Source organism: Lathamus discolor, chromosome 3 (assembly GCF_037157495.1).
Source record: "Lathamus discolor isolate bLatDis1 chromosome 3, bLatDis1.hap1, whole genome shotgun sequence".
NCBI lineage: Eukaryota > Metazoa > Chordata > Aves > Psittaciformes > Psittacidae > Lathamus > Lathamus discolor.
This window is the reverse complement of record NC_088886.1, coordinates 35,803,542-35,828,110: the sequence shown is the minus strand read 5'-3', so window position 1 is coordinate 35,828,110 and position 24,569 is coordinate 35,803,542. Positions and strand designations below refer to the sequence as shown.

The following is a 24,569-nucleotide window of genomic DNA, read 5'->3' as shown; positions in this document are numbered from 1 at the left end:
GATTTTAAAGGATTTTTATTCAAAATTTTACAAAATAATCTTATTACGTGCTGCTCAATAAGTTATTTAAGACACCTCTTCAACTGCTTCTTGCTTTTGTATAATACACAAAGATAGAAACTGCATTAAGTTCATTGCATGTTCACTGTAATGCAAGAACCTGTTGCTTATCCTCCAGAATTTCTTCCTCGTCATCCATTTGGTCATCCCAGCCCCTTAAAAGAAACACACCAGAATGATTTTCAGCAGCTCAAATTCCTCAAGCTACTCTGCTCTAAGCTGTAGTGACATATGTTCACATTTGTAAAATTAAAAGGCATGAAAATAGCTTTTTCTGCATATTTTACAAATATACATACAAGCAAATATATTCTCCCCCCTCCCCCCCCTTCAGTTTCTGTCACATACATTTTAACCTCTTAAACAAGTAAGAAGTAAATAACATTGTCACTAGTTTGCCTTACTAGAGAAATCCCACAACCTAGAACAGGTAAACTAGGGAAGTGGATCGTATTTATAGTACCTGCACTATTTGCAAACAGTGTTTTGTTTGTCACTGATCTGCAATTTTGATATTATGAACATTAAAAAACAAAAACAAACAAAACCCCAATCAACCAACCCTAACTAAACCCAAACAACCACAAGTCTCTGAATCAGCTATATTCATACAGAATGTAGTTAAATTCAATGATCTTGTACTAATTACAAGATCATAGTAATAAACCAATGGCAGACAGAACTTTGAGGAACTTGTTTCCAGTCATCTCCTTCACCTTTAAGGCACTATAACAGATATATCAGACCACAGACTATGGTGAACTAAATGTTATCGTCTCAGCTAATCACAACTGCTCTTTTTAAAGGTACCTTACAACCAAAGAACTTAGATGATTTGTAAGAAACATACTTTATAAATCTCAGTGCTATCTATTAACAAAACCTAATGCATTAAAAAAAGACATAAACCCAAAATTCATAATTTGGAGTCTCAACAACAAAATATATCACTTAATTCTTAATCTGAGTTGCCTGAGTACTGGTTTAGAGCACCAAGATACAAAATAGGTCATGCTGACCTTTGTAATCGCATGTAAAGTACAAGCAAAAAGTCCAGACTGTTCTTATTTCAGTTCTGGCAAGATGTTTGGCATATTGAGCATATTACAATATCATAAAAAAAACCTCAGCAAGTTTAACTAACCTGAAGGTATCAAGTCCGGTGTGGTCTGTTAGCTCCAGGTTTTTATAGAAATCTGTAGCATTTCTGCCAATCTTCTCTGAGTCTCTGATGGAGGGAGTTACATCTTCAGAAGTTAAGCAGTAATGTTTTTCAGGACCTGAAATATTTTAGGTCATTTCAGGAACAAACACAACAAATGAAAAAAAAACCCAAACAAAACAAAAAACAAACAAAACAAAACAAAAAAAACCAAAACAAAACAAAAAAAACACACACACACACACAAAAAAAAGCAGTATCTACCTTATGAATTTTACAGAATTTCATTGTATCAAAAACTTGCCATCTAAAGTCTCAACACAACTGTAGCTGATGAAGCTTGTCACTAAAAGCCCTAAAATAAATACTGACTTTTATTATATGGTTCTTGAATCATTTGAAGTACTGGAGAGAGTTTGCTTCTAAGATGCCTATGCCAGTAAAATAGAAAACCTCATATATAGGGCCCACTAATACCTATGTGACCTCAAAATAAATTGCAAGTGTAGAACTCGGGTAGCTGACTCATGGTAGTGCACACGTATTTAAAATGGAGTAACAGGATATATCCCATATCTACCAATATAGAAAGGTGATCAACTGGATCACAATCTATACTTCTCATACAACATGCATGCAAGCATGTTACTATTTTCCCAGCTAGCCATAAGTGTCTGCTATGAATGTGTAAGTAAATGAAAAGTATTCCAAAAAAGTGGAACAAAAAATGAAAGAATGGGATAGTTCAACATTAACTTCCCTCCCTATTCTACTCTGAGCATACTCAACACAGATGCTCATTCTTCAAGCATTAACAGAAACTTCTGAAAACACATGGGTTCTGGTGAGTAGGTATCAAAAAAGGAAGGACAATTGTCCTGAAATATGGTATTTGGAAGCCTTAGAAGAGCTGTGGGAAAAATGCAGCAAAAGCTAAGGTAAAAACATTTAAATGGTAGAACACACACTCTAGAATCCAGACTACTTTTGTTCACTGAAGACGCATCATAGCCAGGACCTACGAATATAAAAGCACCATAGCGACTCAGAAGGGATAGACCAAATTACAGTCTATCAAGGCTGCTTATTGCACAAAGTATCTTGGACTCTTGACAATGAAATGGAACAAAGCATCCCAGGGTTTTTTTTTCTCCTGTATTGAAAAAATAAAACCCAGACTCACCCATTCTATTCAACCATAATGAACTCATACTTGTCTGCATGCTGGCTCTTCCACACATGAAAAGCAAGGAGATGGGTTTAAAAAGACAGAGGAAAGGAAGCTGAGTCAGCCCCAAGGTGAGAGGTAATACCATGTCTACTGTGTCTTATTAGTGGCAGTTCTCGTCAGGGCAGATTTATAAAGCTTCCTGTCTGTCTTTTCCCCTTCTTGCTACCCTTTCATCAGATAACATCTAGTTTCCAACACTACCTGGCATGCTCATTATTAAATATCCAAGTAAAGGATACCTATTTAAAAGAAATTTATGATCTGAAGCAGTACCTAGCGCATCCTGAAGCTTTCTGCAACAAAAATGCAAGGGGTAAAAACTTAAAGTTGTGTGAAACTGCTTGCTTTCTCTACATTGCAGGTAGGTTAAAGTATGGTTGAATGGAAACTAATAATCACTGTTCAACCACAGAAGTCTTGCATTGTCAAGCAGTTTAGTAGATTTTTCCACCAAAAATCAGTTAAATCTCAGAAGGCAAATGAAACAGCTTCTTGTTTTCATTAAGCTACTTGTAAGCATGCAGGATTGCCACTTACCTGTGTAACTTCGTAATTCTTTTTCCAGAGTAAGTAGGGCTACTTGGTCAGCATCATATTCCCAAAGATAATCATCTTGTTTAGTTACATCATTGCACTTGTGTTTTGGTATCTCAGTATTAACTCTCGAGGTATGCACATGTGAACTCTTTGGTTTTGGTTGAGTGCTGGTTGGACAATTTCCAGTCAGTTTACAGTCTGGCATATTTGTTGACCAAGGTCCTCTAGAGTCATTCTCTGAAATAACAGGAACGGTCACAATTCCCAATAATTGAAGATTTCATGCAGAAGTTTTATCTCAGCTCATTAATGACATTAATTGTAGTTAAAATTATAAAATCATCGAATTGTTCGGGCTCAAAGGGACCTTAAAGATCATCTACATCCAACCCCCCTACCATGGGCAGGGACATTTTCTACTAGACAGGGCTCCTCAAAGGCCCATCTAACCTGGCTTTGAATTGATCTGAAGAGAATACTAATTTTGTTTAAGATTGTGATTTAATAATTCTTAATAATCAGATTAAAATTATATTAGGAAGTAGCCTCTCATACTTCAGGGGTACCTTTCAGAAAAGGTATTTTTAGATATTATGCACAACAGCACAACTTTTGTGTAGAAAGCTTAAAACTTTGGTTCTGTCTTTTTTTAACTTAAGGTAATGAATAAAATACAAGGAATCTCAAATATTTTTCTGGGATTCAAAATTGACAGTTTCAATTTCCACACATAATGTTTTTAAAATTAAAATGCCAAACTGGTTGCTTAAGATTAAAGAAATAATGTAAATACATTCTTTGAGATAGAGACAGTTTAAATTGAGAAAAGTAAGTAAAAAGTACAGATGCAGCTATGTCTTACTTGTTTCCTTTTGTTAGTTCGTGTACTAAGATTTATTTCAATAGTATGAAGAAATCTTATTAGATCAAAACGAAACTGTTGCAAAACACACAGTAATACATAACCTTGTTCTAGACAGCCTAAATATTCAAGCTAAGAGGAGAGTAATGGGGTAAGGCAGGAGTAGAAATTAAGCAAAATAAAAAATATTATTAGTGGCAGCTGGAAACTGCCACATGAAACCCCATTCTTACAAAAACAATAGCATGCATATAAGCCATTATACCCCAAATAAAAATACATAGATGATTCTGTTGAATTTAGGTCAATTTAAATCTTCAGAGACAGTGTTTCTACCTTTTACTAAGAAAAGGCAACTTGTCTAAGTAGGACCTCAAAGCTGCTGTTATCCTTACCTGGGTAGGACTGCCACACTGCCATTAGGGTTGAGATTCTACCTTGACCATCTAAACCACTTGAAGGTCTATTCAACTGACTTTCTAAGACACCTTGAACTACAGAGTCATCAGCATATTCACTTAAGCTCCTTTCAATATACCACTTCCCATCTCCTGAAATTAAGAAATATTAGAGGAAATTATTTGCAAGTTTTGTGTTAATATAAGTTTACTGTTACTGTACTTGCTGCATTTAATGTGTGTGATTTAAAGAAGAGATGCAACAAATTTCTACATATAATACATAAAAAGAAAAAAGTCACATATAACACTACCGTGCTTAAATTCAAGTGATATAATTAATCAAATTAGTATCCATTTGCACCATTCATTTCACATAGTTTCATACACACTACTAAAAGCAATAGGTACATACTGGAATAAAATTCTGAGGGGATATAAAGAAGCATAAAAATCTATGGTACTATATTGATGTAATTTACCTCAAGGTAGTAAGTTTATTTTATCATTACAGAGCAACAGTTGTGCGTGTTCATAAGGCTGCTACCCCTAAGTGACTTATAGAGGTAAGCTAGCTAGATCAAAGTTACATGAAGGATGTCTAAGAGCAACAGTTGTAAACATGTATCATTTGAGAACTTTATTTATATGCCTTTACCTGGAAATGAGATACTACACTCCACAGGGATAGAGTCAGAACACAATGAAGAACATGCTTCAGGCACTACTCGTTTAGGGTTTACACCTACAAAGAAACCTTCAAGTCCCCAGTACCATGCAGAAACAGGTTTCTGTCTTTTGGCTATATCCTGAAACTTGAATAAAACACAAAGACACTAGAAACAGGAAACTTAAAAAGTTGTCATTTCATAAAACTTTGAATGATTCTGACAGCCTAATTAATAGTTATTCATAAGGATGATGGTTTTGCATGATACATGCTTTAAAATCCTATAAACTTTGATTGCTAATGTTTTGAGAGTTTGAGTCTATTTTTCCACTGCGGAAATGAAAAGCAATTTTTCATTGCTTTCACTTACTTTTGTGTGCATCAACTAAAGTAACAGTGTTTAACAATAACTCCAAATCTAATGTCCCAACCCTCTCTATGCTGAAAATGAAACTGAAAGCAAAATATCAAAAGAACATGTAAATAATTTAGATTAGATAAAAGTATCTACAAATTTTGGCATTCAATCAAGAGGTGAAGCAATCGTGATAAAATATGGGAAAAGCTGCCTTCTCCCCCAGGACTCTTTTTTCGGTTTAGTCTGTTCTTTCATTTGTTTGTTGGTTTGTTTTTTTTTTCCGAACATCAGCAGAAGACAGACAATACACAGTGGAAAGTACAGAAGCCTTCATTCCCTACATAGGAAATATGGTTGGCAGTGACAAACCTCTGATTAAAACTATAATCTTGATTGTTTCAGGATTGTGTTTCTGAAGGAGAATTGGGAAAAGTTGTAGAGTATTTCATGGTAACTATACAACTATCACTATCTCCTAACTGATTCAGGAACATGTAATGCTGACTCGTGCTTAGTTGGGAAAATAGATTAAGCAAAACAGTTATAGATTTAGAAATCAAAGATATAATATTTTACCAATGAAGATTTTGTAATTACAGGCAAAATCAAACTCTGACTACTGCAGACACTGCCCAGTTCTTGGGAATCTTTATGGTTTTCCTGCATTTGTGTCTCAAGGAGAAATTTGCTGTTCATTAGTTCAGTCGGGTTAGACACCTTCTCAGGTAGTTTAGAAGACGTAAGTGATCTTCGCATAGTCTTTGCCTTAACAATCTCCTTTTGGACAACATTTCTTTGAAGACTGCAGACAGCCATTTTCTCTAGAAGAGCCCAACAAAAGAATCAAAATAGGATTATTTTTTAACAGAAATTAATATGAACTATAACCTGCAAGTCTACTATATTTTCTTCATGAACTTAAAATATGAAACCTCCAATGAAGTTACCCCTAAGCCATAAAGCTGCAAATAAGAATACCCAGCTTCCATTAGCTTCCTGACTGATATTCAGAGATGCCAACATACATAGACAAGACTTACCAGGAAGTAGTACCAGTTCCATATGTTCCTGTACATCACTGTCTATCAAAACATTAGATCTCAATAATAACCTTAACACATTTCCAAGTACTACTTTATGCTAATGTAAGTTATTACATTTAGAATGCTTTAATCTAACCAGAGCCAGTGTATTAACTGCAACAGTAGAAATTTCAAAAATTGTCTTTATGCGTACATGTAACGGTTTAAAATGCATACTGTGAGGCTGTGAATGATTCTGCAAGTTCTTTTTCTTTGTTTACAGAAGACAAAGCCATTTTAATTTTTATCAAGTGCCCAAAGAAACACATAAATCACATCTCATTAGTCAGCCATTGTTTTCCTTTTAACATTCTGAAGACTTACTTAAATAAGCAGTTTGAAGCAGAAAGAGAGCAACTGCTAGGTTCTGAAGTGCTGGAGTAATTGTTTGGTACTTGAAAAATGAGAACTGAATTACTACCACGTCCTATAAGAGAACGATGAAATTGTATACACTTATGTATATCGTACAAATACTTTCAGCATTTACCTTGAGAAATTTCTTTAGAAGAAACAGGATTTCTGTCAAAAGGAAAAGGGAAAAAATACTGTATGTCATCTGTAGAAGTTAAAGGACAATATAACTTTCTCATTACACCTACAGTTTCTCTTCGCAAAAGGTCTGGTAGGTACTGTGCCATTCTGATTTGCAGCTGCTGAATCACTTTGAGACAGAGGAAGAAGGAAAGACCAGAAGAATACAATGTAACAAAACAGATCACATCCCATCATAAACAATTTTTGGAGATCAGAACAATTGCACATTTATCATTAATTATTAGGAATCTTAGTTTTGCATGGAATGACAAGATTAGTAAAGTGAAAGTATCTGAAAAGTATACAACACTGACCAGTTACAAATGTGTCTCTAGCTAGTCCCCACTCCTACTCAGATGATACAAAAAAGAGAAATTCTACCTTTCACGACAGACACATATAAAGAAATGTATCTTACACAGTTTAACATTGGGGTGATCAAGCAAACAAAATAAATTTCAAAGGGAAACCTCTTTAATTACAGGCAACTAAATACACCTTTTGGGTCACTGACAAAGTTGAAGACACAAGCTCGCTATTCACTGACTTTGATGGTAAGCGTGTCCTGTGCTTGTTAACTGACAACCTGTTCTCAGATTGTCATTAAATCATCAGGTCATTCAAATGAAAACTTTCAAGGACAAAAAAAAAGCAGTCACAGACAGGATCTTGGAAGAAATGTAAAGGAAGGGAAAGCAGTAACGAAGTATTATGATACTGGCATTGTCTATGTCGTGCACTAAGGGTGAGATGTCTATCTTAACCACGCCTTAAAACAATTTACAATTTCCAGACAAGGATTCTCCCGTTCCATATGGAATATGACTGTCTGCAAATAAAAGCGCCTGTTTCTTAGGAATGTAGCTAAATCATAAAATAGGATTACTCCCTTTTCTCTTCCAAATAATCTCCACATTCCTGATACCTTCCACACTGCTTGAGTGGCTCAACTTTTCCTTGTTTATTCATGCCGACAGCCCCAGCTTCCATCACCAAAAGGTTAGATGATTCTTCCAAGTCCTTGTCATAAGACTAATTAAAAAACAATATTTCAAAAAAAGCAGCGATAAAAAATTTAAAACAAAAAACGCCACACACATACAAAAAAAAAAAAAAACCCACACAAAAAACATACAGAAAACCAGTAGCTCAAGTGATTAAAACCCTGAAGATTTTATTTCTCTATATAGCAAGGGTCCCTGGACACAACAGGAAAAATATAGGGAACCTTCTGAAAGATAAATTTTCCACATTTGTATGGAAAAGCTAAATAGTGCCCCAATATTTGTTTTAATTAGAAATTATTTAATTGTTCCTACCTCAAATATTTAACAGATCAACATTGATACAGATCACATTAGATCACTGCAAAGATTTGTGAACTCCTTTATTAAATACTTACTTCATCAAGGAATTTAATTTTCAAAGAGGACTCTGCACTTGCAGGAACAGTGTCAGGTACTTCTTCTCTAAAAACAGATGTCCAGTATCTCTTTACCTCTTCAACTATGAAATATAATTAATTTGATGCGTTTAATCCTTACTGTTCAAGATGCGCTTATAGAAATGCAAACTTTTTAATTAATAAAATTTTCCTTTCATTACTGTTACTTTTTTTTTAAGCAGAAACTGCTTAAATATGTAACTGTTCAGTAATCACAAGACAAAGATCTAAATAAAAATATTTAATAGTTAAATTCAATAAACAGAAGACTGTTACACCTGTTAAGTCATCGACATCATTGTCATCATCTTCTTCTCTCCCTCCATCAATCATAGCCTCATGTACATTCAGTGTTTGCGCAGGCCTTAAATCTTTAATGCAACTAACAGAAATTTGATCAACCAGAGCTCTAAAAAAGGAAAACAAATCAATCTTAAAAAGCCATCATTTTTTTTTTCCTATAATACCACAATCATTTAAAAACTAAACAAAACACCATACTAGTTACTGCATTAATTCTGAAATATTAAGTCATCAAGTCTGGTTATAACAGTTATTTTATTAAAATAAAGCACCTTTCATACAGTCACCTTAACTCTTGATAATATATCTAATAGTACTAAAGTTTCAATGGAATTTCTGTTAATGCTCTTAAGGATTTCTGACTTTTTATTAGTACCAGTGACTTCAACATTACCTTCTGTATTTCTTAAGCAAGAGTTTCTCCATGTAGCTCAGACCACCCTTCTTGAATTCAATTTGGATAGGTTTCTTCAGAACAGTAAGATTGGTTTGTACCTCACAAACACCCACAGATTCTATTAGAATTGTTAAAAAAGAAAAAAAAAAAAGATGTATACCATGTATACAGCTATTCAGACTTCAAACTTGCCACGTCTATAGTCTACGCCTAGCTATGTTTTCTCATGATTCCAAAATTAAAACTGCAAGCAGTATTATATTTACACAACACAGCAGGGGTAGCCAGTAAAAACTCATTTATTACAGCATGTCAATTAATGGAAGATTACCACATTGGAAATCCCTAACTCCACAGATAAAAATTCCATCATATAGAAGGAAAGAAGAAATAAAGAAAAAAAAAAATCAGTATAATACTTTTTGTACAAAAATACACGAATAACGAGCACCATCCAGGGACTAGAGGAAAAAGACTAGCTTGTACAAATCCAAACAGAAAAGAGGTTTTTTCCATATTTTTCCATGCATACTTCAACTGATTACATCTTTTCACTGGAACAAAGAAATATTAAGAGCCTGTGGAAGGCAAGCAGAAAACGTACTTTGATACAACGTGCAAAATCCTGAGCTATGCACATTCCTTGTCTCAGTTAAAAGCCACGAATTTATGCTTAAATATTAGAGTTCATATAAAAGTCTCACGTGAGAAACAAAGTCATGGAGAAGTTCGGGGACACAAGCTAAACAATCTGACCAGTCCACAGCTCATTACAGGAATTGGGATAAATACTAATCTGCATGTCATTAAAAAAAAAATATTATAAAAATTCAGAGGTTGTTGCTAATTTATAATGAAACACAGAGATAAAACTTAAGAAGAAACATTTACTAACAGAACACCTACCCTCACAAAATCTGCTAACTCACCAAAATGGCTCCTTATGTTTTAAAATGCAATTAAACCAGAAAAAAATTCATACCTGATAGGACACCACTGGCACACAGTTGTTCTCTGTACTGACGATTACCCTTTCTCCATTGAAGCAAAGCTTCCTGAAAAGACTCTGCAGATTCTTCCTCATTAAATGTACCATTTAGTAATAATCCTTTGTTGTGATATTCAGTGCTTGTACAGGTTGATGCTGAGGACAGTTCCTAAATCAGTTCAATGACAAAAACACAGCACTTCTTATGACTCTCCTCAGTTACATACAACAGCAACAATATTTTTAGTATCAACTATGGAAATGCAACACCCTGTTTTCTGGGCTTACACTATCTACCCTAGGAATCCAGACACCTCAGTTTTCATGTGGTCTTGCTCACAGTTAAACTGTGATGTTCTATCAAAATCAAAATAAGAAAAACAAAAATGTTTGCATAAGCACACACTAAAGAAATATCTAACTTAGATGTTTTTAGTAAGCAGAAAGCAGCAAACATGGACAACCCACATCCTATGGATAGGATGGATATTATATCGACAGATGTGAATAAGGGTCAATGGGCTCTGCAAGTCTGAGGGCCTGATCCCTCCCTTGACACCCTGCAGGAAAGCCTAAGGCCACTCTACTTAAGATGCCCTAACCAACAAATTTTTTTTTTTTTTTTTTTTTACCCTAAACTGCACACTACCTCAGCACTGCCCACTGACGCTAGCAGAGATGAAAACTTGTCCGATGTCACCTGATGCTTGCTATTTACTGTCTTTCGCTCTTGATTAATTTTCGATTCATTCAGATTTATTCCCTTGATGAAGTGATCAGCAACTTTCGATTTTCCAGCATGCATATCAGCTTCTGTCTGTTAATAAACCATTATTAACCCATTAATTTATTATAAACATACTCAAACATCCCACAAAACAGCACATTAAAAGCAAGCAGGTAGCCACATATTGAAGAGTGATGATGACCTAAGCACATCCTAATTTCAGCAATCAGTAGTGTGCAAATGCATGAGCAAATATTCAATATTCCATTAGGTACTATACCTGACAGAATAGGTGAAGCATTTTATGCAGCACATATCATTTAAACAAATCTATGAGCTATGTACTTTATTAATGAAGTCCTGCTTACTGAACTTTTTCAGTAGACAGAAACACATCTGTAGAGTTCAGCAAGAGGAAAATGTTCATCTAAGGGACTAACTGGAATACCTGTTCATACACACAAAAAAAAAATAGTCCTGGAAAGTCCAACCTATAAAGAACTAGAACTAGTTTGACTGAAACTGGCTACAGGAGAATAACAATTTTATTGCTGAGACATTACTGACTGGCAACCTTGATTAGAACAAAGAAAATTACTATGGAAATGTAACATGAAGGTTCTGACCACCACCTCCTGAATTATTAACAAGCACATGGAGAAATTAATCTTAACATTACAGTAGAAGTCACATTCCTCTGAAGGAGATAGTTTTGTTGGTGTAGTCTGACACACCTGCTCTCTTTGAGCAAGCATACCTGCATTATATATAGTCCTTTTGGTACTCTGGCCCACAGTATATAATAGGAGACCAATATTTAAAAGGCTCACCCTACTGTATTATTTGTCTAAAGGGCATCAACATATTCATTGAGATTTTGCTAAATTGCTTCAAAACACCTACGTAAGAATTGCAAAACTGATTTTAGAGAATACTTGCACACCTTATTTGTTCTGACCTCATGTTAAACTTCCCAGCAGTTTAACTCAGTCACCAGTTTTCTCCTACTTCAATGCCTACCCAACCTAAATTGGTTCAGCATCAAAAACACCTACTCCGAAAGCAGCAGTAAGGGAGAAGACAGGAAAGAGTCCAAGGCAGAAGCAACATGACCCATAACAAAAGTGAGAAAGCACTTCTCTGGACTATCACGCTAGAGTGACTGCCTTGCAATTTTCTATTGCATATTTTCTCTAAAAAACAGACTTCCCTCCTTACTCTAGACCAAGAAGTGCATAACCTCACTTGGACTGCAGTATCTTTTCCTCCCTTTGAAAAATGGAATTGCAGATACTCTTCTCTACTCCAAATACTAAAGACACCCTTTTCATTTCTCTACTTCCTGCACTCTTTTGCTAGTTCCCTTTATTAATAGCATTTTCTAATTTGTTTTAGAGTAGGACAGGAGAAAAGAAGGAAGATGACAAGGGGGGAGCAGAGAGAACCAAGACAACCAAGGTGGAATCCTCCTGATGCAGATGGAGCCATCACAGCCCCCCATGATTCTCTGTTTAAATCCTCATATTCTTCCATTGAACCACTGTATCACCTCTAATCCCCACAAATAAGCTTCCATCACCTTAATCCAGTTTTTTACCACCAAAAATGAGACAGGTGACTTATCCCTTAAAAAAAGGCCTAAAAGAGAACCTCTTACACATGTTAAGATTTATCGTTGTTATCTTACCGCTGCTACCACCCAGTTTTCAATTCTAAGCTTAAAGATCTGCTACAGTATATTAAAATAAAATAAAATCCTAAACAGTCTGCAATTAGATGTGTTTGGTGAAATATTTTTATATCAATGCAAAATAGCTCAGGGAAAAACTTTATACCCACTGCATAATTCAGTGCACATCATCCCCAACAGATTATTTATCACTGGCTTTTGGTTCCTCATGGGATGTTGTATCGTCCTGTAACTGTCTTAAATTCTCACCTGACGTTTCCCCACCAAAAGATGTAATCTTTCTACTAACATATTATAAGCAAGCATCGTGTCTACAGGGATGTATTTATCACACCAACAGCTTTAATAATTTACTGCATTACTAAAAGGATTATATTTCTGGGAAGACAGAATGAGATCATCAAATAAATTTTAGCAGGATAACAGAATGAGATACCCAGTGACATTATCAAAAAGCAAAATGCGCCTTCATGAAAATCTCATACAGTAGAACCAAAATAGTAAAATCAATTAATATCCACTCAAGACCCCATCTACCTATGCAGTCAGGTGAAGTTCCCGACAACTGGAAAAAGGGAAATATAATCCCCCTTTTCAAGAAGGGGAAAATGGAAGAGCCGGGGAATTACAGACCAGTCAGTCTCACCTCTGTGCCTTTCCAGCCCTAACTATTCTATGATTCTATGATTCTACCTTTTCTATGTTTAAGTTAGCTTGCATTCTCACAGTCAAGTAACTTCAATTATTTGTCATCATATGAATTAAATATGAATGCAAGCACTTTTTCGTAAGTTCCTGACATGGCTTCTTTTTCATTAAGTCCAGCTATAAACCAGTCATCATTAACACAGGAATGAAGGAAAATGAAAACAAGCAAATAACATGTATTTGAAAAAGTATTTTAAAACATAAACCATGGAATTGAGCAAAAACCATGGAATTCCAAATCTGGAATAACCTTGGAGAACAAAATAGCTGTTTTGCTTAAAAGAGAAAATCCAAAACGCATGCACACATTGGTCCAAAAAAAATTATTACAACCTATTTATGAAATGCAATCAAACATTATGCATGAGAAATTTAAGTTTGATACAATTAAGTGTTACACAATAAATCTACGGGGAAACTTTACTACCCTAACTATAAAATTTTAAAATTTTCATTTTCCAAAAAAAATACACAACAAAGTTGTATGTTAGAAACTGAATCTTACTATACCGCATAATAAAATCACGCACAACTGAGGTCTCCGCTATATTATATAACATTTTACTTTCATCATACTTTATTCCTTGCGACAGGAATCCAAGTATGAAAGAATCAGGAATGCTGAAAGTGGCATCTGTCAGAACAGACACAACTGTAAGCAGGAATTCAAAGTTTCAAGCTTCCTTATAACTACATTTAAATTACAGGTAACATTGCTATTTATATTCACCAGGGTATAAAAAAGTCTGATTAATGAACACTTCTGGCCATTTTTAGTACTTAACAAAACTTTTTCTAAACTGTTTTGACATCCAACAATCCAATAATTTGGAAAAGTCTCAAACATGGTAATAACAGTATTTCAAAGAGCCTGTGTAAAAAACTCCTGACCCAGCAATTTCTTATGTGTTTCCAACCAAGTAACCCTACCATTGGTTCAATTTAACTCACTTTTCTATGAGTGAGTTGAACTGAACCAATGAGGTGTGTGTGACTATCAAATCTATCAAGGCACAAGTAAAGAGAAGAGGGGGTAGGGAGTGGGCATCAGTAAGTGTTGTGACAAAACAGCTATGCTATTTGCTTCAATGAAAACTCTTCCTTTTTTTAACTGGAACACTTCCTACTGAATAAGAAAGTCCCATGTGATTGAGCAACCTGGTCTAATAGAAGGTGTCCCTTCCAACCCAAACCACCCTATGATTTCATTACAGTGTGAAAGTAACCCCTTTTAAACAGTGTAACAATGCCAAAGCAGCGTGAAAACAATGCCTTGTCACCCACCACTGTTGTCTCTCTTACAAGTTCAGGACCTATGATACTTTCTGGGCTCATGAATTTAGGAAGCATTAAGATGGGGGGGTGGGGGGAGAGGAGCTGCATTAAGGAAAAGGCAATTCGGAGTCGAACTCATCATGAAGATAACGATTTGCAGCCCGCCCACTGGAGAGGCTGAGCAGAACACAGGAGAGGTGCAAGAGCAGCCGCCTCGCAAGACAAGGAACAGCCGCGACCGCTGAGAGCAAGGGGGCTGGGCCAGGCAGGGCCGCGCGGCCGGCGGCAGCATCCCGTGGGGGCGCAGCGCCGCCTGCCGGTGCGGCGCGGCCGGGCAGCGCCCTCGGCGGTGCTCGTCGCAGCCGAGCGGGCCAGGCGGGGCCGCGGCGCTGCGGCTCCAGCCCGCCGCCTCCTGTGAACGCACCTACCAGGGGCAGGCTGCGAGGGCTGCCGCCCCACGGATCCCGCCGGGTACTGAACGTCAGGATCAGTGCATTCGTTTTTATACAAGCTTTACCGAAATCGGGGAGCAGGAGAAAATAAAGAAGCAAAAGAAGCAAAATCCCAGGGGCTTCGATGCCAAGTATCGTAACTGAAATTTAACATCCACGCATATGCTTTCCTAAGAAAAACCGTTAAAGACATACAAATAAAATGCCTGTTCCTCTTGGAGTGTTAGCAGTTCCAACTTCTTTAATCTGCCGTAAAAGCAATACAAATACATCACAGCATGTGTTACAGGGTGAGGGAGAATCTTTATAAGAGGAGCTACTTTATTAGAATGGAAATGTTATTTTATTACTTAACTACTCTATTTGCACAAGTTACTTCTAATATCAATTTTGGATTATGGTTTCCTATTTATACTTGCCAAAAGGCAAAATCTCTTTGGTGAATATAAATCACCTCATGTGTGATACTACCAATTTTCCAACCCAACACAGCCAGCATCAGAAAGCAATCAGAATTAAAAATTTACTTATCAAAGTGGGGTTTTTTTGTAATTTAAATTTATTTTTGTAATTTAAAATTACAAAATATTCACAGAGCACTCAATTTTGCCTTATTTGCCTACAACATTACATCTTATTTTAATCATATGGTAATGTCCTTTAGTAAGAGATGAGTTGCCTTCAATCACCACGCTGGGCAAGTTAATAAAAATACATCTTAAAGAAACTCCCTGTGAAAGAACTTCTAATAAGAGAATCATTTAATCTGTTTCCTTGCAATACAGGTAGATCAACATATAAAACCTCCCTTTACCTTACACACTAAGGGAACAACTAAGTAGTTATCACAGAAAGAAATCCAAGAATTAAAGTAGATATCACCACTTACTTTGGGAAACATGGGAAAAACTATTACCATGATTTCGATTCCAAAAAGATACTTAAATAAAGGAGGATTAAGTTTATCTCAAATATCTAAGTAATGTTTTCCACTTTTTAAGTTGTTGCACATGCAAGAGTCACTATGGCACCTCAAGCTGACCACCTCAGAGAAGTCACTTTTCCCAACAGAACAAACTGCCAAACTAAGGTATTTAAAATAAAAATCTTCACCAAAAAAAGTCAGGCTTCAAGTTCAATTGAACTTGACTTGATCATTGCAAAGTAGCAGTACTGCTGTCAAAATGATTCTTTGTTACAGAAAGGGCAGAGGCAGCTAGTACATCACCTTCCACAGACTACCACAGCACAACTGCACTGTACAAGAGAAGATGACGTACAGAAAGCTAATGGAGTATTTAGACTTCCACCTGTGTTTTAGGGATGTACGTATGTTTTTCTATACATCAGTCTCTTCATGAAGGAGCTTGGCAGTGAACTGGGAGTCAGAGAGCTTGTCTGTACAGACAACACACAGCTTACAGCCTGGGCAAACCCAAGGTAATTAATTTTACAACATATTATGCTAGATAAAATATACATGTCTAGATACTGCTACAAAGCTGTTATATATACATGTTATATTCTGTTGCTATAGAGTAGTTTTTAAACCATTTACTTACCAGCAGTGCACTCTTAATTTCACATGGTCCACGTGCTATCTCCTTCAATACTACAGCACTCGCCATTTCACTCTTAAATGGTTCTTTTGCTGGCTCTGGAAAAACAAACAAAGCAACTCTCCACTCCAGTCTCCAATTTCCTCATTGCTTAATTACAGCAGCCTCTAAGATGCAGACTCCACCAGAAACTGATGAGGTTTTAATTAGTTAAGAAAGATGTATTTACCTTGGATCTGTTCTTTGAGAATTTGCAACTTCACTTTTCCTGAAGAAACCTATATGGAAGAATATTTACATGCATATCTAAGGTGCTAACAAAAATTAATAAAAGTATAACTTTTGTAGAATTAAAATGTTATTGCTCCTGGGTAAATAAGCCTGTGACCAGCTTCCCTCCCCATTCATGAAATAGCATCATCCTTGTTTGCACAGCCAAGCATGCAGCAAGTGTTTCCTACTCATGTAGGCCTACGGAACATTCATAACCACAATGACTTAAACTCAAATGTCAATCAGTGAAGTCTACTGCACATATGCCTACCTATACCTACACCTATAGGGGAGGTGTTTTTCTCCTGTTTCTTCCTATTACCCTTCCACGATCTAGCACCCCAATAATATTAAATATAAATAATTTTCAGTATTTTTGCTCCTCAGTTTTTGCCAGCAGAGTCCACTCCACATATTCACTTACATCCCATCACCTCTCATACATCTGCAGGCATTTTAATTTTGCCCTTATGAGAATTCTGCCTCACACATCATCTTAGTCATCACAGCTGAAGTCTCTGAAGTAGTAACAACTCTGAGTTACTTGTCTCAGAGAAAGGGAAAGAGGTGGGTTAAAGGAAACCTTTATGTTCCAACCCTCTCTTCCGCTCCAGGAAAGCAAGCAATTTTATTGAAATTGAGAGTGCTGTCTGTGAAGACCTTCACACCAAACTGCTGCTGCTGCTTCAAAAGACTTCAAATAGCAACTGTGACTGCTTAGTCTGAAGTCACCTTTGTCTGTTTTTCTCTTCAGACTTATATAAGCTTTATTCAGCTAGTTTCAAATGGTCTCTCTTAATTAAGAAGGCTCATTTCAACACAGCATTCGTAGGGTGGGTTCCAGGAAAAAAAAAAAAAATTGTAAGATAAGAACTCTCTTTTTATGTCCCACTCAGCCAATTTGTATGCCCCTCCACACACATCAATGTCTATGAAAGGAAAGAAATATTTCTAAGTTGAATTAGTTTGGATTTGAGGATCCCCTGAAGATTTTTTCATACTAAGTCACTGAACAAGTAAAGAACATAAACTCTGTTATCTGTATTTTAACAGCACTCGTGAACATGGATACACCTAATGCTTGCTTCCATGATATATAAAGCCTCAAGGACAAAAACCTAAGCTATTAAAATATAAAATATTTATAATATATATATAAATAAAAATGCATACATATTTTATATATAAAACCATATATAAATAAAAAAGTATATAAAACAATTAATTCCTTTCACCAGAGAATGAAATATTAAGACTAGGTTATTAGTTAGAAGTGGTAACACTCCCTACAAGGTCCAAACTTCAACTATTTAAAAATTTGACCAACTTTCACCATTCTCATACATCTGCCTTATCCTTTACATTTTTTGAGAGTTTGACTAAAATTGCCCTTGGTATTTCCAAAAAGAAATGAGGGGAAAATACCCCATTGTTCATATATTAAAAAGAAAACAATTTTTGCAATGATTTAGCAGGGAGGTTCGGCATCCCTCCTTTTAGGTCTGAGCAAGGACATTATAGACCAAGAGTCAACTGATAAAACCAATCCACATTTTTAAACACTCAGAAGTACTCAGCCACAGCCCAACAGAATGGATTTAGTCCAGTTGTCACCCAAGAGAACTCTTGAAAGATCTGTTTAACCCACGCTTGATCACTAGCATCAGTCCTCAGGGCATAAATGTACTGTCTCAGTCTCATTCTGCACTTAATGGAAAAAATCCAGAAGCATCATAATAAAGATTACAGGACATGCAGAAGTAAGGGGAGGGGGGTGGAAAGAATGAACCAGAGTCATACGGAAGTTCTGGTGTTAATCATTATGCAGTGACTGAATTAAAGAAAATCTTTAACAGTACTATGTTTTAATGTTGTGTGTCCTTCTTATAGCATTTATCTATTACGGTACAGAACTTGTGTTCAAAACTTCACATGAAGCCTTTATTTCAGGTTCTCAATGGACGTCAGACATTGGAAAGAGAGGCTCCTGATGACGTACATCAGTACCAAATTAGACTCTTACAATATTAAATCCATAGAAGCAATCATAATTTCCTATCTATTGCAATTGAAAAAAAAAAACCAATCCAGTATATCACCAGACAGAATGTGATGTTCCTCCAGCTCAAAGGGAACCATAAGCTTAACATGGAAAAATAAACAATCAGAAATTTTACTCAGAAGGTGCTTAACCTTTTATTTTTACAGTATTTAAAATTCCCACGTTCCATAGCATATATCTAGTTCAAAAGCGTCTTTTTCAAATAGCTTTATCTGCAATTATATTGATAGTTTACTACCTTATTACTGTTTGCTTTGCTTTGTGACAAAACTCGGGCTTGGGTGGTCACTGGTCCTGCCCGTCCAGATTTCCAATGATAAGCACTTGATCTCCTACGAACCAAGCGCAAGAAAGAACTTACAAATTACATCTTCTAAAATCAACAGAAGAATAAAGGTTTTCCTTCATGTTGTTAAATAAGAGCAGAACATCACAAAAATTAACTACTTGTATGCAGGGTCATTAATTCTCCAAATCACAAGCATCTTATTTCCACTGAAACCTGCTTCACATCTACTTTAGTAGTAAATATATCACACATGTAAGTAAGTACTGAGATCATCAAATTGGTCTAAACTTTTAAAGATAAGAAAAACCCATAGATTCTCTAAGATTGGGTTTAGACAAATAAAAAAGTAACAGAAGTACACTTTAGATAAGTCTTCATTCTCCCAATTTACTCTAAGGCATTCATCCAGCACAAATGAAACACATCTTCTAATAAGCCAAGAATACACACTTTAATTCACTGAAATTAAGATTTCAGTAAATATTAGTTTAGATATTAACTACTTTGACAAACATGTAAGGTAGCGAGGAAGAAATTAAGACCAAGTGACATTAAGCAGCAATTTTCAGCTTTAGCACACTGCGTAATACATTATTGCATAATATTTATCAAATATTCAAATGACGGATCTACTTCGTTTCACAGAAAACCAAATACAGAGCAAAACAAACTAAAGCATAGATAACAAAAGGTAAGGAAAACATGTAGGAGGGAAGAGGAATGATCTTTCTACCAGTGGTGCAAATGCCATTGATTCCTGTCACGTGAATTCACCGTAACACTATCAGGGTTTGCAGGTATAAGGCTATGAGAACAGTGTAAGAACTACTGCATGAGAATAATATGGGGGGGGTGGGGTTAAAGGTGAAAGTGCCGCACAGTACCTGGAAAACAGTACTCCAACAGCTCAAGCAAAATTTTACCAAGCTGCAAACAGCAGGCCTTTAGCATTACCAAGACTAAGACAACGAAGTACCCAAGGCACTACTCATATCTCCAGTGACAAAGCATGTCAGCCAGAAATACAAAGAAATGAAAGCAGATGTTACAGGTATCTGCTAACATTCAGAGTGGGCTAGTAATGGAGGTGAGAGATCTGAACTCCCACCCTAACACCAGATTCACTACGTTATGCTTACTTTCCAAGCAATGTTTTCCATCATACAGAAAATATCTGTCTGAGAAGCTACACAGACCCATGCAAAACCAGACCAAAGCAATAATAAGAACATCATCCTCCTTAGAAACTTCCGAAATAACTCTAAAATAGTGCAAGTGAAACTACTTCCTGTCTGCTGCTTTAAAACTAAGGTGACAAATCCCATCAGACAGTGGAAAAAGGGAAAAGAGGGAATAAATGACGAAAAGGGGTCTTCACTGTTGAAAGAATATCCCTACCAGGAAGAATTTGTTAGTTTACTTGTGAATAAATAAAATCATAAAATTTCACATGGAAGTTTAAAAATAAGAAAGCTGTAGTTTATTAAAGCAAGTTTATCACTGGGAAGAAGGATCGAAGAGAAAAGAGTAAACACTACTGTGAATCCCAAACCTTCCTCCAAGGTGTGGAGGAAGCATCTTACTGGATTCCTTTTTTTGAAACAGAAATTTAACCTACTTTCTCTCTTGTTTTTCTCTGTTCATGTTTGACTGTAGTTGCTGTAATTTCTTCTCCATCTCTTCATTTTCCATTTCTAAATGTGCTTTCTCCAACTGCAATTCTCTAACAGTTCTGGAGGAGATAAGTAGTAAAATAGTCATTAGAAATTACACGGAAGACTGCAAGGCACCTGAAGAAGTTTAAAAAAACACCCTGACATTAAAGGCACATCACCCTTTTATCTCCCAACAAGACTGAAAACAGTTCTGGAAAATTCAGGGCAGGTCAGGTGGACCCAAGATTACCTCATCACAGAGGAGTATGCTGACAAGTGATATGGCTACTCCAAGGTAAGTTTTAGAGTAGCCTATTGGCTACTGATACAATTGTGTCTATATTTGGAAAGGTTTGTGTCTTGATTATATTAAAATAAACTATCCCAGTGAATTCTTTAGTATTGCTTGTTTTCAAATAGATATGCTAGATATACAGAGGTATAAGACCTATAACTGACTCAGAAAGTAGGTTAAAGCCTAAGAAAACAAAGGTTTAAGAATAAAAGTATTGGGAAAATACTAGAAAAGAATGATACTTCTCGCTCTTACAGAATTAAGCTCTTCTACCTAATGTTGCATGAAAAATTATGAAAAAATACCTCTACCACAATTAGATGAAATGCACTTACTTTGCTTTTAATCTCACTGAGGTTCCAGGTTTTGAGCCTGGGAGCATTACAAAATCGTTGACATTCATGACAACCAGTATAACCTCTTCTAAAAAAATAAATAAATAAATAAATAAATATTTCAATGAGCTATAGTTGGCAATCTGTTGAAATGTGAATTCAATTGAAGTTAAAATAAAAACCTGTTACAAATCAAAAAATATTGGTGTGTAGAAGAGAAACAGAGCACAGAACTTGTTTATATGAAGCACCAATAAAAATTCTAGAGCAACTTTAAATTAAATTTCACTGAAAGAAAAACCTTTTATTACATTTATGATACCCAAGGAAAGATTTACTTGTCTATTTAACTTGAGCAATTCCCTAAAGTTCAGTAAAAGCAGTTTAATATTAAATAAAATGCGGCTCCTTGAATCAGATGCCTGGAAAGCACAGAGAAGGAGAAAATTTTATCAATGGCTGTGAAGTCAAACCATCTCCACTGATCTGGAAAGATAAGTGCTTTGTGTCATATACAAATTGATAGAATAGGGTAACTAGCAGAGCACAATTATTCCCTACTCTCAAAACTCCAAGACAGTGGCATTTTAAAGACAATTTCCCCCCCTAGTTTGTTAAATACTCTTCCAAGAAGCAAGTTCATACATCACAGAAGCATGTTTCTCACTGTGCCAGAAAAGCCAAGCACTCCATTCTTTCTTGCCATTTTAAAACAATTATTCTTTTACCACATCTTAAAACAAACCAAGACTTTATTAATTTCAAATTGAAGAAAGTTCTAAAATTAAAGTCAACTTAATTTTAAAGTCTGCATTGCTAAATGAACACAAATTCCATACACCTTCTGTCTTAGCCTAGCTCAAATTTCTTCCTAATTAATATAAAAATAGCTTTATCGCTTAAAGACAGATGATGCAGTTTATTTCAAACTACAGGAATTTAACTAGAGAAGTATAAATTCCAACAGCTTTCTCACCTCTCGCATCAATAAATCTATAAAATCCAAAGGGATATTACCATATATGTACTAGCTCACATACAATTGTCATAACCGGGAACACAGAATTCACACCAGACTAAGTCCTATCCATTTACCAGTAATTCAAACCAAACTATTTCCTCCGAAGAACTTGTAGTTTAACAAAACCAACAACAAAAAATGACATAAAAAAAAAAAGACACAAACTTTGCTTGCCCTGTAAATTTGCTCCTAACACGTAGCCTAAATACAGCAGTCACATGTACTAATGTAATCTCACTCTCTCAGGATAAATTCATATTCTCCATGCCCCCATCCATGACAGCAACTATTTCAAACGTCACTTATTTTTAAACAAAACAAAATATCCTTTCCTATGTTTAGTGCCATATAACAAAGTAAGATCATGAAAACCAGATTAAAGTACTTAATGTTACTTTCCATAAGTTGTTTTCCCACACTTGACAACTTTGTTACACATTTGAAATACGTATTGTCTCAATGACTCTTGACAAGTCAACATCTGCTCCTACCAGTTGTGCATCTTCATGGCTCAACCAAGAACTATGATGTCAGCTGTATTTTAAGTAACTTCAAACAGAAAGGAGTACCAGATTAATCTCTGTCTCTCGATGAAATCTACCAAAAATAAAAAAACCCAAACAAAAAAATCACATTACCAAGTATGCGTCACAAGATAAATGCTGTACCATCCACATTATATAACTTCAGCAATTGCCCTGTGAACTCCTGCATTTGTTCAGAAGTAGGCAAAACCAGCAAAGAAGCAGGTGGTGGTAAGAACGGTTGAATAAATGGAGCAAAGTGAGTACTTGCCTTTAATGCTTCTATCAAACTCTGGTCTCTGCTAAGCAAAGCTCACAGATTTCAACCCTTCTAGACGACAGCTTTAAGAAAACACAGAGCAATACCCAAGTCAAGAAGGAAAACAAAACAAAACAAAAAACCAACCACCCACCCAAAACCCTTACGTCAAAGCAATGGGTTTTTTGTGTGTGTTGCGTTACCGATGGCTCACGGAGGAGAAAACTACCCCGAACTGTAACCTAAAACCAGAAAGCTGTACGGACGGGGGGAGGGACGATAAAGAGAAAAGCACAGCAGACGAATACAAACTCCTGCTGTAAGGGTGCGTGGTGCTGGCAGGGTCTGGGGCACTCCCAAGCACTCCCTCAGCCTTTCGGCGCTGGCCTCCTGGCGAGCACAACTCCCCGGCGGGACTCTTCGCGCCGAGGGGAACCCGTCACGGCGTGATGGGCCCTAGCCGCGCCACCCCGGGCCCGACACGCTTGGGCTCCGCCCCTGGGTCCCCGCGGACCCAGCGTCCGCCCGGGCCGGCGCCGAGAGCTGGCCCCCAGCCTCACCGCCACCACCGGCCAGCCCGGCCTGCTCCGGCGGCCGCCCCCGTGCTCCCCCCGCAGCCGCAGCCGCAGCCGCCGCCCGTCCCGCATAGCCGTGCGCGGTTCCCATGGCAGCGCGTGTGGAAGGAGAGTCCATTGGGCGCTGCAGGGCAGGGGCGTGGGGAGAGACGACTCCATGGGGCGGGGGAGAGGCTTCCGCGGGGGCTGCAGCAGCGTTGCGCCCGGCCCGGCCGCGCCGGCGCAGGGGCCCAGCTGCGCCCCGGGTTTTTGCAGGTGCCTGTGAGGCGCCGTGTGCTCATTCGGCTGAATTCAAACCACAGGCCAGCACAGCCGCTTGTGGGGCGCGGGTGCGCAGGCCAGGGGCTGACCCACAGGCAGACATCTCCGTGGGTGGCCCGGGAGCTCCGCACTCCAGCCACCGCTGGGGAGGAGCAAAGCCAGACGCTCCTCGCTCCTGCTCCCTACGGCTGGCCGGGCCTCTGAACTTTTCATTCACAGGCTTTAAAGCTAACCCTCAAAGTCCGTTTGCATCACGTAGAGCCGGTTCTGTTGCTGCCACACACACCATCAACATCCGTCAGGCCCATCGGGCAGGAACGAGGCCCTCCAAGAATCCCGCGGTACAGCAGTGCATTCACAACACATCTGCCCGCTGACTTGTCAGTTTTCAAGGTGTACTTTCTTCACTTTTTTCCCCACGATAACTACAAAGGCTTTTCTACAGTGAGAAACAAAAGTACGTTTGCTGTTTTCACACTACTGCATGGGGTAATGGTTGTTACGAACTGCATTCTCAGCAGAAGTGGTAGGGGATGCCCTGAAAGGCATGGAAATGGGGGACCTGGCCCAAATTATATTG

At 37.2% G+C, this 24,569-nt stretch overlaps 1 protein-coding gene across 8 annotated transcripts; it reads right to left on the bottom strand.

Annotated features, from left to right (window-relative positions):
• On the bottom strand, positions 1 to 23,809 carry ZBBX (zinc finger B-box domain containing). 8 transcript variants are annotated; one of them, XM_065674634.1, is made up of 20 exons: positions 23,714 to 23,809; positions 23,166 to 23,236; positions 21,350 to 21,437; positions 20,683 to 20,796; positions 19,014 to 19,107; positions 16,670 to 16,718; positions 16,444 to 16,538; positions 10,679 to 10,846; positions 10,024 to 10,198; positions 9,039 to 9,159; positions 8,620 to 8,750; positions 8,300 to 8,403; positions 7,823 to 7,929; positions 6,851 to 6,882; positions 5,855 to 6,099; positions 4,909 to 5,065; positions 4,248 to 4,403; positions 2,991 to 3,227; positions 1,205 to 1,340; positions 1 to 215 (listed from the first exon to the last, which is right to left on the bottom strand). In XM_065674634.1, the coding sequence occupies exons 3-20, from the start codon at positions 21,415 to 21,417 to the stop codon at positions 143 to 145; spliced, it is 2,262 nt and encodes a 753-aa protein (XP_065530706.1). In that variant the 5' UTR covers positions 21,418 to 21,437; positions 23,166 to 23,236; positions 23,714 to 23,809; the 3' UTR covers positions 1 to 142. The 8 variants fall into 8 exon arrangements, with proteins under 8 accessions (XP_065530706.1, XP_065530709.1, XP_065530712.1 ...); XM_065674637.1 differs by having other exon boundaries at positions 4,909 to 5,059; XM_065674640.1 differs by having other exon boundaries at positions 5,876 to 6,099.
• Between the last annotated feature and the right edge of the window lie 760 nt (positions 23,810 to 24,569).

Excerpts from the sequence above, each read along its gene's own strand:
- ZBBX (XM_065674634.1), bottom strand. The coding sequence starts at position 21,417 with ATGAATGTCAACGATTTTGTAATGCTCCCAGGCTCAAAACCTGGAACC. Across the intron at positions 8,751-9,038 it reads TTGCTTAAGAAATACAGAAG|AGCTCTGGTTGATCAAATTT; the intron begins GTAATGTTGAAG and ends TTCCTTTTTTAG. Across the intron at positions 1,341-2,990 it reads AGAATTACGAAGTTACACAG|GTCCTGAAAAACATTACTGC; the intron begins GTAAGTGGCAAT and ends AAAATATTTCAG.